The 13,290-nt window shown below is 35.0% G+C and overlaps 1 protein-coding gene across 5 annotated transcripts; it reads left to right on the top strand.

The window, feature by feature from the left end:
* The first annotated feature begins 2,667 nt into the window (after positions 1–2,667).
* On the top strand, positions 2,668–10,562 carry LOC128223127 (bifunctional protein HldE-like). Of its 5 annotated transcripts, none has more exons than XM_052932394.1 (4): positions 2,668–2,805; positions 6,014–6,086; positions 6,300–6,637; positions 9,012–10,562. In XM_052932394.1, exons 3-4 carry the CDS (start codon positions 6,633–6,635, stop codon positions 10,483–10,485), a joined length of 1,479 nt encoding a protein of 492 aa, XP_052788354.1. In that variant the 5' UTR covers positions 2,668–2,805; positions 6,014–6,086; positions 6,300–6,632; the 3' UTR covers positions 10,486–10,562. The 5 variants fall into 5 exon arrangements, with proteins under 5 accessions (XP_052788354.1, XP_052788358.1, XP_052788357.1 ...); XM_052932398.1 differs by having other exon boundaries at positions 6,300–7,361; XM_052932396.1 differs by lacking the exon at positions 2,668–2,805 and adding an exon at positions 3,753–4,467.
* The last annotated feature ends 2,728 nt before the right edge of the window (positions 10,563–13,290 follow it).

The raw sequence follows: 13,290 nt of genomic DNA, 5'->3' as shown, positions 1-13,290 counted from the left end.
TTGCAAATTTTCATAATTGTGTTTGTAAATTAATGTTTTATGGCTAAAAGCATTACTAACAGGTTAGGAAAAAATGCATAAAACATCAATATTTGATCTTAAATGTGCCAATCTGCGATCTGGTTTTTGTCAGCAGATTTATGTAACTGGTTCCCATGGATTTTCACATAAATTGGCTCCTTCGAAGACAAAAAAGGTAAAAAAAAAAGTTGTCAAAACGTTCAATCTGTGAGAGGGCAGCTTTAATAATCACATTATTTCAGTGCATGGGTTCAATATACTAAGTTTTCTGCATGTGATTGAATATTGAAAATTCTTAAACATTTGAAATAACTTTACATCTAAAATACAATCTTCTCTGTTATGTTATTTTCACTTTAATTAAAGTGACAATGTTATTCAAAATCATTACATACACATGCATAACAAACATACATTTCGAGTGATAAACCCTGAAATACTTACTTAATTATGCATTTATGGAAAATAATAACTAAAAGATTTACTTTTCAAATCGTGTTTTCTGCACATTTCTTTCAATTCAAACTCGCTATCCTTCATAAGAACCAAATTTGTTTTTAGACATTTATTCATCCCTTTAAGTTCATCAAAACAATATTATTAATTGTGGTAAATCTTATTTGTGAGTAAGAGTGCATCTTTAAACATTTGAAATAACTTGTTGAATTTTACATGTAAAATACAATATTCACTATTATGTTATATATGAATTCATTTTTATTAAATTCAAGATCATTCCCACCCTAACTTCCCATGCATTAAGATTTTTTATGTACTTGTACTATATCAAAAGAAATTGTGTTAATAAATTGCTGATGCGAGGGGGAAAAGTAGTTTAGAACAACCTATATTTTAGCCAATGAAATTGCAGATTTATTAAGAACAAGGCGTAATCATTATAAATTTCAACTTTCACATGTGCTTGCGGATGTAGGTCCACCTACTTCAACTCATCCAATATACATTCTTTGCGTAATTGATAATGTGTCAGCCAATGAGGTTGTATTCTAAATCAGTTGGATGACCTGAAGAAACATCTAAATGATTAAGAAGGGTTCGTTCTCAGGGTCACTCCGCCCATTCTTAACCATTAAGATATTCCTTCATGTCATCTAACTATTATTTAATCCAAAAAACTGCTCATTGTCATGTATATAACTACTTCGTTGTATAAACTTATTTAAATGTTAAACAAGGTTTACACTCTACCTAAGTGCAGGTGCACCAGTGCACATCAGGACATTAAAGTACTGATCAAGTACAGCATTACCAGTACATATTAAAAATGTAAAATCACTAGGTTGATTCAGAGTGGGTGGGGAGCACCCCCCGCCCCCCCAAAAAACAACAACAAAAAAATGAAAAAAAAAAATGTCCAAGTTAACTTCCATGTCAATATCAAAGAAAAAAAGTATGCATTAAATGTGCTTAAAATGCACCATTTCAGACTTGGAATAGTTAAAATTCCTTGGGGGAGTATACATTCAAATCCCCATGCAATTAATTTAAACTGTATCAAGTTAGTTTTTGAGGGAGGGGCGTTTGTCAAAAGGTCCCGCCCTCTAACGTCAATTCCTGAAATTGCCCCTGAGAATTATATATATATAAGTGATATATCTTAAATATTTAGACATTTTAATAACATAAACAATTCAATTCTTATAGATTATTGTTTTATTTCATAAACCTTTGTTTATTTGTGTTAGGTTTAAAACGTAATGAGGTTAATTCTTTAAATTTATTCACTCATGTTTTTGGAACAAAAATAGTTTTCCCAGTAATTCATCTGAAAACATTTCTTTTATTATTATTTTACTTTATATTAAATATCGAAATTGCAGAAAAATATACAGTTATAGAATCAACAAGTATAAAGCCAGTTCAGTCAAGAAAAAAATATAAAACCGACGCCTGAACCACAAGGCCACTAGGACTTTTACAAAAGTGGTAGATATTTTGACTTCTTAACAATACATTGGTAACATTACATGATAATGCCAGTCAAACAGTCACGCAACATCGAAGCTGTTATTAAGTGGTTATTAGCGTTGTTAACGCTAATTAAAATTGTGGTCTTCAAAGAAGATATACATTAGGCAAATACCAACATTATGCTTAAAGCTGCACTCTCACATATTGAACGTTTTGCCAACTATTTTATTTTTTGTCTTGGAACGAACCAATTTTTGCGAAAATCTAAGGTAACCAATTATATAAGACTGCTGACAAAACAATTATATCGCAGATTGTTATATTTAAGTTAAAAAAATGATGTTTTATGCATTTTTCTTAAACTGTTAGTGACGGTTTAAGACATAAAACATTACTTTTCGAACGGAAACATGAAAATCTGCGATCTGATTTTTTGTCAGCAATCTTACATCATTGGTTTGCAGATTTCTACGCAAATATTTGCCCTCTCCAAGACAAAAAATAAAAAAAGTTGTAAAAATGGCGAAAACAGAGGTAACTTTAAAAAACAAACAACCATTTATATAATTTTTATTGCTTAAAAAGGCATTGAAACAAGGCAAATACATAGCCCACTGACCGATTAATGTTTATTTCGCCTATGGCACATTTCGTTCAAGTACGCATGTTCGGTTCAGTGCATTTTTGCACACATTTTAAGTACTATGAATGACTTTCGAATTCTATTCGAAAATATGCGTTTAACTTCATGCTTCATAAACCGCCGTCAAAAGAAGTTTGGATCTATCCAGGCTGATGAATGATTTTATTTTCGTGTAAAAGCTTTTAGTTGAGGATATCATCTGTCCAAAGGTTAGTGATTTTTAAAAAAAATATATACATATTTCGTAATGCAATTCATATATGCAATCGTCAGCCAATTATTGACAACTGTTTTGTCTTTGATTTGGTTAGAATAAGTAATCTTTATATAGTTTTTTGCATAGGTATGTGCACTTTATATGCATATAAAAATGCATCAACGATTTTATACTTGCCTTTCTCATAACTCAGTGATGTAAATCTTTAGTAGAGGATTGACGGCTGTCATGGTATAGTTTCAATTTGTCTCAATGATTTTGTCTCAGTAAACAAGTGTGTTTATTAAAAACTAAAACGGTTTTAATCAAATTTGCATTTGAAGTATGATTGTAGTGTAGTACGTTCATACTGGTAATAGGCTATACATGAAAATATTAAGTTACCGTTGTTCAAGTATAATTCACAGCATACTTAAATTAATTAAACTGACATCAGTGCTATAGATGGCGGTAAATAGTAAAAGGAGAGCCCCGTTGCCCTTTACGCCGCCCTGCTGCCTTTTTTCTACGCACTACTTTGCCTTTTTGTTTGACAGAGTTGTCTTTGATAAATAATCAATGTGTTTGTTGGCCATATTTGGTCTAGTCAATTTTCAGTTATAAGCATAAAAATAAAAGGTATGAATAATTTTGACACTAAAGTAAAGCAATCAGCTCAGGAAGGTATTCATAACAAACTATAAGCCTATTAGTCATTTCCTAACATGAAGTCATGATTTCCTTAGTTAAGTTTTTCACTTGTCTAACGATAAAAAAACCCCTTATGAACGTTGAATGATAAAAGGTTTATAGAAACATTTGTGCTTGACCGCTTTTAAATCCACTTTATTTATAATGAAGAGTTGACATAATTCATTTACAATATCAGAATAGAATCTACAATGATTTGTAACAAACAACTTCTGTTAGACAAACAGCTTTATTTCCATTATAAACTTCATTTTCATGTTGTTTTAATTCAGTATGTCAGAGGGTACAGAAAGCGATCAGGTTTCAGCCAGTTATAATTTGTTTACAGAGTTAAAATCATTGACTCAAATTAAGACTTCATTCTGAAAACACTCCCAGATCAAACAGTTTAGTTTCAAAATACCAACCGGAGTATGCACACGTTGAAACAGATCAAACAGTTTAGTTTCAAAATACCAACCGGAGTATGTACACGTTGAAACAGATCAAACAGTTTAGTTTCAAATTACCAACCGGAGTATGTACACGTTAAAACAGATCAAACAGTTTAGTTTCAAAATACAAACCGGAGTGTGTACACGTTAAAACAGATCAAACAGTTTAGTTTCAAAATACCAACCGGAGTATGCACACGTTAAAACAGATCAAACAGTTTAGTTTCAAAATACAAACCGGAGTGTGTACACGTTAAAACAGATCAAACAGTTTAGTTTTAAAATACTTAACGGAGTTTATACGCGTGAAAACAGATCAAACAGTTTAGTTTCAAAATACCAACCGGAGTATGTACACGTTGAAACAGATCAAACAGTTTAGTTTCAAAATACAAACCGGAGTATGTACACGTTAAAACAGATCAAACAGTTTAGTTTCCAAATACAGAACCGGAATTTATACACGTTAAACCAGATCAAACAGTTTAGTTTCAAAATACTTAACGGAGTATGTACACGCTATAATAAATGTAAGTAAGTTTGTTGTCTTTTAATAGATTATTATGCATTTTGAATGTATCAATGCACTATTTGCAGAAGTATATTTATATAAATTTAGTACCAAATAATTTATAATTTGGCCTTCTAAGAAGAAAAACAAACAAACAAACACACAAAAACAGAATTCAATTGGTAAACCATAAAACATTTGACTCGCACTTATACATTCGTATTTCATCGGGAATAGTATTCCAAAACCTCATACTGTAATACGAAAAATAATCCATTAAATATGTAGTTCGCAGTGTTTGTATCAAAACTAAATCTTGTTTTAAAGTTGCTCTCGGAGAATAGTGTTCATTATTTTCAAGATTAGTAATTCAGATATATACCTCGGAGCCATTTCATTAAGGGTATTATAGACTAGGGTTGCACAATCGTATTTTCATCTGTCTGTAAATGTTAGCCACTGAAATTCTTGTAACAATCAGTTTGAAGATGATCGTTTCTTTCACATAATACTTGCATAATACTTACTCAACTGCAGTTCGTTTCATAGAACGTTTCAAACCAATGTATCATCGTTAGGAATGAATTATTTAAAGGTTAATACATGTATAAGAATTGATCGCATTTTGTTTATGCATTAAACTATTAATGCAGTATGAACGCAGAAGGGCACGCAATAAACCTCCGTAAAACTAGCGGTTCTTTGAAATATTTGCTAACTTACTCTTTGAACTTAATACAGCATGAATTTGGTCGCTTTTAAATCATGTACATGCACTTGCCAATTTAATTGTATTTTTGAACAGGGTTGTTTTCAACCCTGTTCAGTGTAGCCACAATCTCGACACTCACAACAGAAAATTCCAATTAATAGTTACAAATGTCGCCAGCCGATTTACCACCAAAAATATAGTTTGAAAAAGTGCAGACTTTATAAATTGCAAGCTATGTTTCCAATAACCGAGGTAGATTTGACAAAGCAAGAAGCAATCATAACGCAATATCTATTTAAATAATTTAATCTGTTGAACTTAGATAAAGATAACATTAAAGTAGTATCCCTGCGCCAAAAAATGAATGAACATCGAAACGTAAACAAAGAATTACTATCCACTCAAAGCGCATCATATCAATCACGTGACACAATGATGAAGCCAAGTGAATTTACTGTCGAAGAGAGATAATCCTGTAATGAGATATTGCAAGTTAATCAGATTTCTCTCCCTTGACTTTGTAAAGAAGAACCGGGAAATTTCAAGCTTGATTGATTGTCGTGCACAGATGAAGTCTACAGAGATGTTTGTTTTACTTTGTTTTAGAAAACTTGATTGTTTTACTTGGAATCTGATGTTCTGATGGTTAGTATTGATTTGCATTTGTAGTCTTTTGTGTTTGTCTTGGGCTAGTAATGGATTGGAATGATCATTATTTCATTCAGCTGCATTTATTTAGTTTTGTCATGTATTTTACGACATCAGCAGATTTTGTATTTAAAACGAGAATGGCAGTTCCATGATATTCTTTTAGCCTCTTTCCATATACTAATATATGTGGGTTTGGTTACAGATGATAACATGCATGGATAACAGAAGTCACCATGGGAGTACGAGGGAGTAGGAGTGTTTGAATCCATAAATCAGTAAGTTACATGTCAATGTTTTGTTTTATGATGTACTGTGTTGTTGTTGTTGTAATCGCTTGTATTATGTGTGTGTTTTATATGCTTTAGCCATTTAATTTAATCTGTCACTGCACACGATTAAATCATATAAGATATTAGACTGTTTACGATGTTAACTTATACACATGTTTTTATTCATTATCTTATGATTGTTTATATTTATATTTCCAGGACGCTCCGATATTACATCTACATTCGATAATGTTGAATAGATATTGAAGAACACTGTGTTTGTTGTTTGAACTATTAAACTGCTACATATGGTAACCTGGACATATAGACCAACCCTCGCTTAGGAATTGCAAATGTATTCTCATCTTAAAACCTGGAATGACCTAGAAAGCAACAATCGTCTCATTGATCTCAATGATCGCCCAGTTTCCCTGCTTAAAACATCACGTGATTCCCCACGTGGGAATAACAAATGTGCTAAAGTGTGACGAGTAACCTGACGATATAGAAATAGAAGAGAGTTGCATTATATATTGTATATACACACTTTTTATGGTGTACGTATAGACGGATGTTTGTGCATTTATTATTGAAAATGGAATGTTATTGAAATGAATCGATTTCTATTTTTGATGGTTTGGTGTAAATATGAGAAATTATTGAGGATTTAATAACTCTTTTAGGTGTTTCATCTACAATTGTTTGAAATCAATTATTTAGATTTTCATCATTTTAATTAAGAAACTTTTTCTCTTTAATATGTTGTATTTTCGAAATTGTTTTGTTGCAAACATAGGCAAACTCTTTCTAATGAGTAAAGTTTGATTAGTATATATATATACTCATATGTAACACCACATGATGGAGTTCTGCTTGGATTGGTTACATTCTCCATCCTTGTTTGCCTTCTTACACAGCGACATTAATTTTATTGTCAATAAAATATTAATTTTTCATTTACCATCATGCTCATTAGAAAGAGTTTGCCTATTTTTGCCACAAAACAACTTCGAAAATACACCTGGGCCGGCCCCTGTGGTTGTTTTACACGGGGACACTTAGATTCACTGTGCACCTTATTAATACACACATGATCGTGAATCATAATGGTGAAAACCCGTATAAAACACTGTTCGTGCAGCGCTATCAGCGCTTTGATTCATTTCGTTTTTAAAAAACATATGTGTATTTTTAAAAAGTAAATGGCTTTAACTAATATTTATAAATATCACATTGAAATAGCCTCGTAAACCGATTTTTAGGATTAAAAAGGATTATACTGTAAGTACTTATACGCTGTAAATTTAGCTATTGTAATATAAACCTAGCTTTAATAAGACACAGCTGAGCAAATAGCCATAAAAATATTCTATAGTATTAAAAGTCACTACGCATTTTAGTATTGTCGGCAATAAAGATTAAATTTACCAATTAAAGTAAATACATTTATTTCTGGTGCTGCAATGACAAAGGATGTCTTATGTACAAGCTGTATGTCAGAATATCCTCATAATTGATTATTTAGAAATCGTTTTATTAATCTATATTTACATCTAAACTTCCTGAAATTCCCTTTCGGTAATTGCGATTATCATCCGATTAACGCAACATCTTTGAAAATGTTCGGATCGCGAATCATCGCATCATAATAAATACATGAGATTGTTTATCTTGTTTGTATTGTGTCAGAAAGTCCCGTAAAAATAAAATAACATTTCGGACACCACACACTTTAACCACCCCAACTGCGTTCATACCCCGATTTACGACATAAATCCCGCAATTACTTCTTGTATATCAAAGAAATATGTTAAGATGTCTTGTTTATCTTATTATATGTACTCAAAATGATATTAATCAACATTTTAGGGATAAACAATAGTGCCAGAAATCATGGCTTGTTCGCTACAAAGGGAAGTTACTCTAAGCGCCTGTACTAGTGCAATCGTATATTTTCGACATTTTCCGTATCCTTTCGTAAAAAAATGCGATGAAGGGTCATCTGCCTGTCTATTTCGTCATAACACCTTGTGACAAATTTAGAATGCAGCCAGGCAAAAAAGAAGGAAACAATGTATACAACGAACAAATGTTGCAATGGTGAAAAAGTATGAATGATGCAACCATCTATACGCGATAACAAGCACTTGAATCGTGAACACAGGCATGCATTGTTCAACAAAGGAAGGATAGTAAGGAAGCTTAGTACACATACCATCAGGCAACAAGCAAAAAGCAGAATGGAACGCACAATGTTAACATGCGTAATGGAGTGGTCATAAGGCAAAATACAAATGTCATCAAGCATAATGCAATTTTTACCTGAATACCATTCCATCCATTGGAGCATTTGCATAACATTGTTGTCCATGGATTCGAGAGAATAAACGTGTTGCATGATGCACTTGATGTATTAATCATTTTATCCTTATCTGTCCGTTTTACCAACAAACTTGAGATAAATATATAAAGCGTTATTATAGACTACGGCCTAGCATGTTTAAACTTGTACAGTTACTGTCATCAGAAAATAAATCTAAACTATTTATGTCAAGTTTATATATATACGAAGCTTCAAAGGCACGTTCAGTACATTTAATGCGATGAGATATTGTATCTAAGATTTATACCACTGTTCTCATTATGTTAATATTCACTATGTTTTGAACTAAACACTATTTGCCAATTATATTTGTAAAGTGGACATGCTTTATATCCTTTACATGGTGAAGCTTATATATTCCTTATAAGATCCATCCTATGTGCTATTACAATATTACGTATAGTTTAATTTGTTTAAATGTATTTATGTGTCACAAGAAACTATGTAGTTTACGTAAATAAAAATGTGTTCTGTTCTGGATGAACAAACAGTAGCTGTGCGTTTGTATCAATGCAACTGCTAAACATTACATAATTTGATCGTTTCAGATCCCAGACGAAGCTTGTTATAAATAGCACCGATATCATGGACGAAAAAGACCCAAGCGCTCTTAGTTTAAACCTGAATCATCGATTTCTTGTCATTGGTGACGTAATCCTTGACGTAAACAAATTTGGCGACATTCCTCAGGTTGCTAACGAGGCGCCGGTTCCCATTTTCGTCGAAACCAAAAGTGACGTCAGACTTGGAGGTGCGGCTAATGTTGTACACAACCTCTCAGCCTTCCATTGTGAGGCGGACCTTCTCACAGCAATTGGGGAAGAGGATGTGGTGGTCGCGCAAGAGCTTGAACGACGCGAATTATCGACCGACGGACTGGTTGCGATTCCTGGATATTCGACCCTCCGAGCCAACAGATTCTTCTGCGGCACTCAGATCGTCTTCCGCCATGATGAGCTTAAGAATGTAGAGATAACACCAGATATCGAGCAGCGATTGTTGTCTGTGTTTCAAAAATTGTTCCAGGAAAGAAAATACAGCGCGATTGTCTTAGCAGAGTATCGCCTTAATACAAAGCTATCCATATTAACCAAAACAGTTGTCGACCATATCATAAGGGAAGCTAGGAAGAAAAATATTTTGACAATCGTTGACCCTAAAAGGGGTGATTATAATATCTTCAAAGGGGCGACTCTTGTTAAGGCCAACAGGGCCGATGTTCGACATTTCCTTGGTATTTATCCAGAAACGGAATGTGAAGTAGAACAAGTGAGTAAGGAATTTGTGAAGCAGTTGGATCTCAAGATGTCCATAGTTACTCTAGCAGCCGACGGAATGGCATTTTATTACCAGGAGACCGAGCGTTTTCAAATGATCCCTCATGCGGAACGCACGCGCGCCACGGATGCAACTGGAGCTGGTGACACAGTGTCTGCGGTCCTCGCGATCTGTCTGATAAACGGCTGGCCACTTCCATCAATCTGCCGCTTGGCAAACAGATGCGCCGCAAACGCAGCCAGTAACGTTGGTACCACTATTGTTTCCGTTATTGACGTCATCGGTAACAAAGTCGTCTCGTCAGTAGCTGAACTTGCAAACCTAAAAAGGCTTCTTCCTAAAGATTGTAAGATCATTACAACCTCCGGCTGTTTTGATCTCTTCCATTATGGACATATAGAGTTTCTGATGAAAGCTAAAGAATGCGGAGATATTCTTATCGTGGCTTTAAATACTGACGAATCAGTGAGAATGCTCAAAGGTGAAACACGCCCCGTCTGTCCTCTTTCGGACCGCCTTGCGCACCTTGTGGAGAGCCGCTATGTAGACTTCATTGTCCCTTTTTCCGAGGAAACCCCAAGCTGGATCCTTCAAATGCTTGAGCCGGATGTGCACGTGAAAGGAGCCGACTATTCTGAAGCAGATGCGAGACGTAGACACCCCTACATCCGGGAATTCCGGTCGTTGGAGGCGGGCGGCGGTCGTAGCACCACAAAGCTTATTAGCAGAATTAAACAGATATAGATGATCAATATTTGTGTGTAAACGATAATTATAATAATGATAATAGTAGGCATAAATAAACACTATATAACAATAAATGTAACTGTTCACTGTATTTTAGCTCACCTGAGCACGTAATGCTCTGGGTGAATTTTTCTCATTGCCCACCGTCAGGCGTCGGTCGTCCGTCAAAAATTGCTTCAAACGACATCACCGCCGTAACCGCCTGTCAAATTTTGATGAAACTTCACTGAGATGTTCCTTTGAAGGTGCCCTTTCAAAATTGTTAAAAAAATGAATTCCATGCAGAACTCTAGTTGCCATGGCAACCGAAGGGACAGACTTCCTGACAAAAACCATGGCATAGACCGTAGCTATTTGTTGTGTTAAATTGTCTAATGGTCCTCAACCAAGTTTGTTCAAATTTCGCCCCTGGGGTGAAAACTGGCCCCGCCCCGGGGGTCACAAGAGTCCTTATATTATAAACTTATATAAGAACAACTTAATACAACAAATATTGTCTGGAACCGTTAGGTCCAAACCCTTGATATTTGGATGTAGCATCATACAGTGGTCCTCCATCAAGGTTTTTCAAAGTATGCCCCTTGGGACAAAATTGGCCAGGCCCTTGGGTTCACAAGTTTCCTAAAGACTCATTAGGGATTTTTTTGAAATTTTTCCTTTCTCAAACCACATGGCCTAGACCTTTGGTATTATTATGTAGCATGATACGACCATTCTCGGCACCCTAGCGTAAGATGGCTAGGGAAACTTCGTAAATTTTGAATATTCATAAGCATTTTCCGACCAATGAAATAGCCGTTTACAAATAGAAAAGAATCTCCTTTGTGAAGAGCTTTCGGCATATTTAACCATATCTTGCCTAAAACGATTTGTAAGCCGTGATCTCATTGGATTATTTCAAACCGAGATTACATCCGTAATTTCTCGGTCATTTCCGCACCGCATGATGTGTGTCTCATGCTACCAATCAAGCGGCTGGATTTCACCTTATTAATTATTCAGGAGTACGAGACTTTTACAGCTGATTTGCCCAGGGTATCATATAGGTTATGATACGCTGGGGTGCCGAAGATGCATATGACAAGTTCTGCCTTTTCATAGTAAACTTGCGTATGGGGAGCATTCATCGCTTCCAGCGATATTCTTGTTTTCATTGTCATTTTCTCCTCACACTTTAAAGACAATGCAAGCATGCAACTCTTTCTATTTGCAAATGTATCAACAACTTCTTCATCATTGATCTCTTTCTCCTGGTTTATGCTCATTAACCCGAGACCGCTAAAACGCTCAGTTCCGCTGGTGCTCCTCAGATATGTTTTTAAACGACGAATGGTAGAGAATGACCTCTCCGCGGTCGCCCTGAACACTGGCATCACAATTAGAAGCATCATGCACACTCTGATGCTCGGGTGTGACTCTTGTCTAGCCAGATGGAGGCTATCAGACAATTCCTCTGGAGCAAGTGGGCGGCCATCTGCAAATGTTGGGTCTGTCCACCAAGTTTGCGACCTTGCGCAATCCCTTAGAAAAGTCGCCTTGTCAACGTCCAAACTTGATCGAACCCCTCCGAATAATTCCTGGCACTATTGAACGGGTATTAGTTCTCTGCACCTGTGAAAAAACAATTGAAAATATGACATAGCTTGTTCTATAGATTTCAACGCATGTGGACAAATAAATTGGACCATAAATTTAGTTAAATATATAGATGTCTCAAACTACCAACATACCAATATATTATGTTTGTGATTTCAATAACATTTATTTATGTTTATTGAACACTTTCTATACAAACCGATCAAGTTGTTATGTTTGTTGAACATCACGACAAAAACATTATTGAACAAATGCAATTAAGGTTAGAGATGTATTAAAGTTTTTTATAGATTCTAACCTGAGATGGTATCCGCCACTGGACCTTATATCTATCATTGCCTTGCATAAGCTTGTCGTTGAGCTCCGTGAGCAAGTGGTCGAGGAACGGTACGTACATGTTGACCTTCCAATACTCGGAAATGGTATGTGCTGGAGCATTGGCGCGGATTTGCTGACGCCCAACATTCCTGGCTATTGACAGCTCAACACTAACGTCGGCGGCAATGTTCGCGGCCTTGTCGTACAGGGTGTCCCATGTGTCATCATCACTTATGTCATTCTATAAAAAATATTTAATGTTTTTATTCCTAGACATGTATACGTACAATCGATTTACAAAAAACAAATATTGAATGTTACCTGACGGAGTATGTAATTATTTCAATAAGGATTTTCAATTGTATATTTCATGGCCTTACCTACTTAATATTTAGCTTTTAATTACTAATACTAGAAAATAGTCAGAAGCACTTAACAATTATTTTGATAATGCCATGATGATAAACTTAATACTTTTTTAATCGCAGACCGTAAAGTGTAACAAATGTATCGGAAATCTGATTAGGCTGATAGGGGGTTAGAACCGCTACTCCTCCTAAAACACGATGTACCTGTAGCAGCCTTATCACAACCTTAGTGTCGTTAGCAGCTTTAACCAGGTCACAGGTTTTGCTCTGCAATGCGGTCGAAAATGGAACAAGAGTAGAAGTCTAGAAGAGTAGCATGTTCTGCTGCTAACAGCGACACAATAAAGCTGAAGTGCATGACTGGTGTTTTATGACCAGATGCCTTTGTATCTCCATCGTCAGCAAGTTGCTCAAGCGATGTCACCACAGTTCTTAAATTTGTATTCGTACCCAATTTCATAAATAAAGATCAACTGAATAATGTTCTTGAAATCATTAAATTATGTACAGAAAATTAAGA

The sequence above is a fragment of the Mya arenaria genome, chromosome 17 (genome assembly GCF_026914265.1).
Source record: "Mya arenaria isolate MELC-2E11 chromosome 17, ASM2691426v1".
Taxonomy (NCBI): domain Eukaryota; kingdom Metazoa; phylum Mollusca; class Bivalvia; order Myida; family Myidae; genus Mya; species Mya arenaria.
Note: the sequence above shows the minus strand (reverse complement) of the source record. Positions and strands in the feature narration are given on the sequence as shown.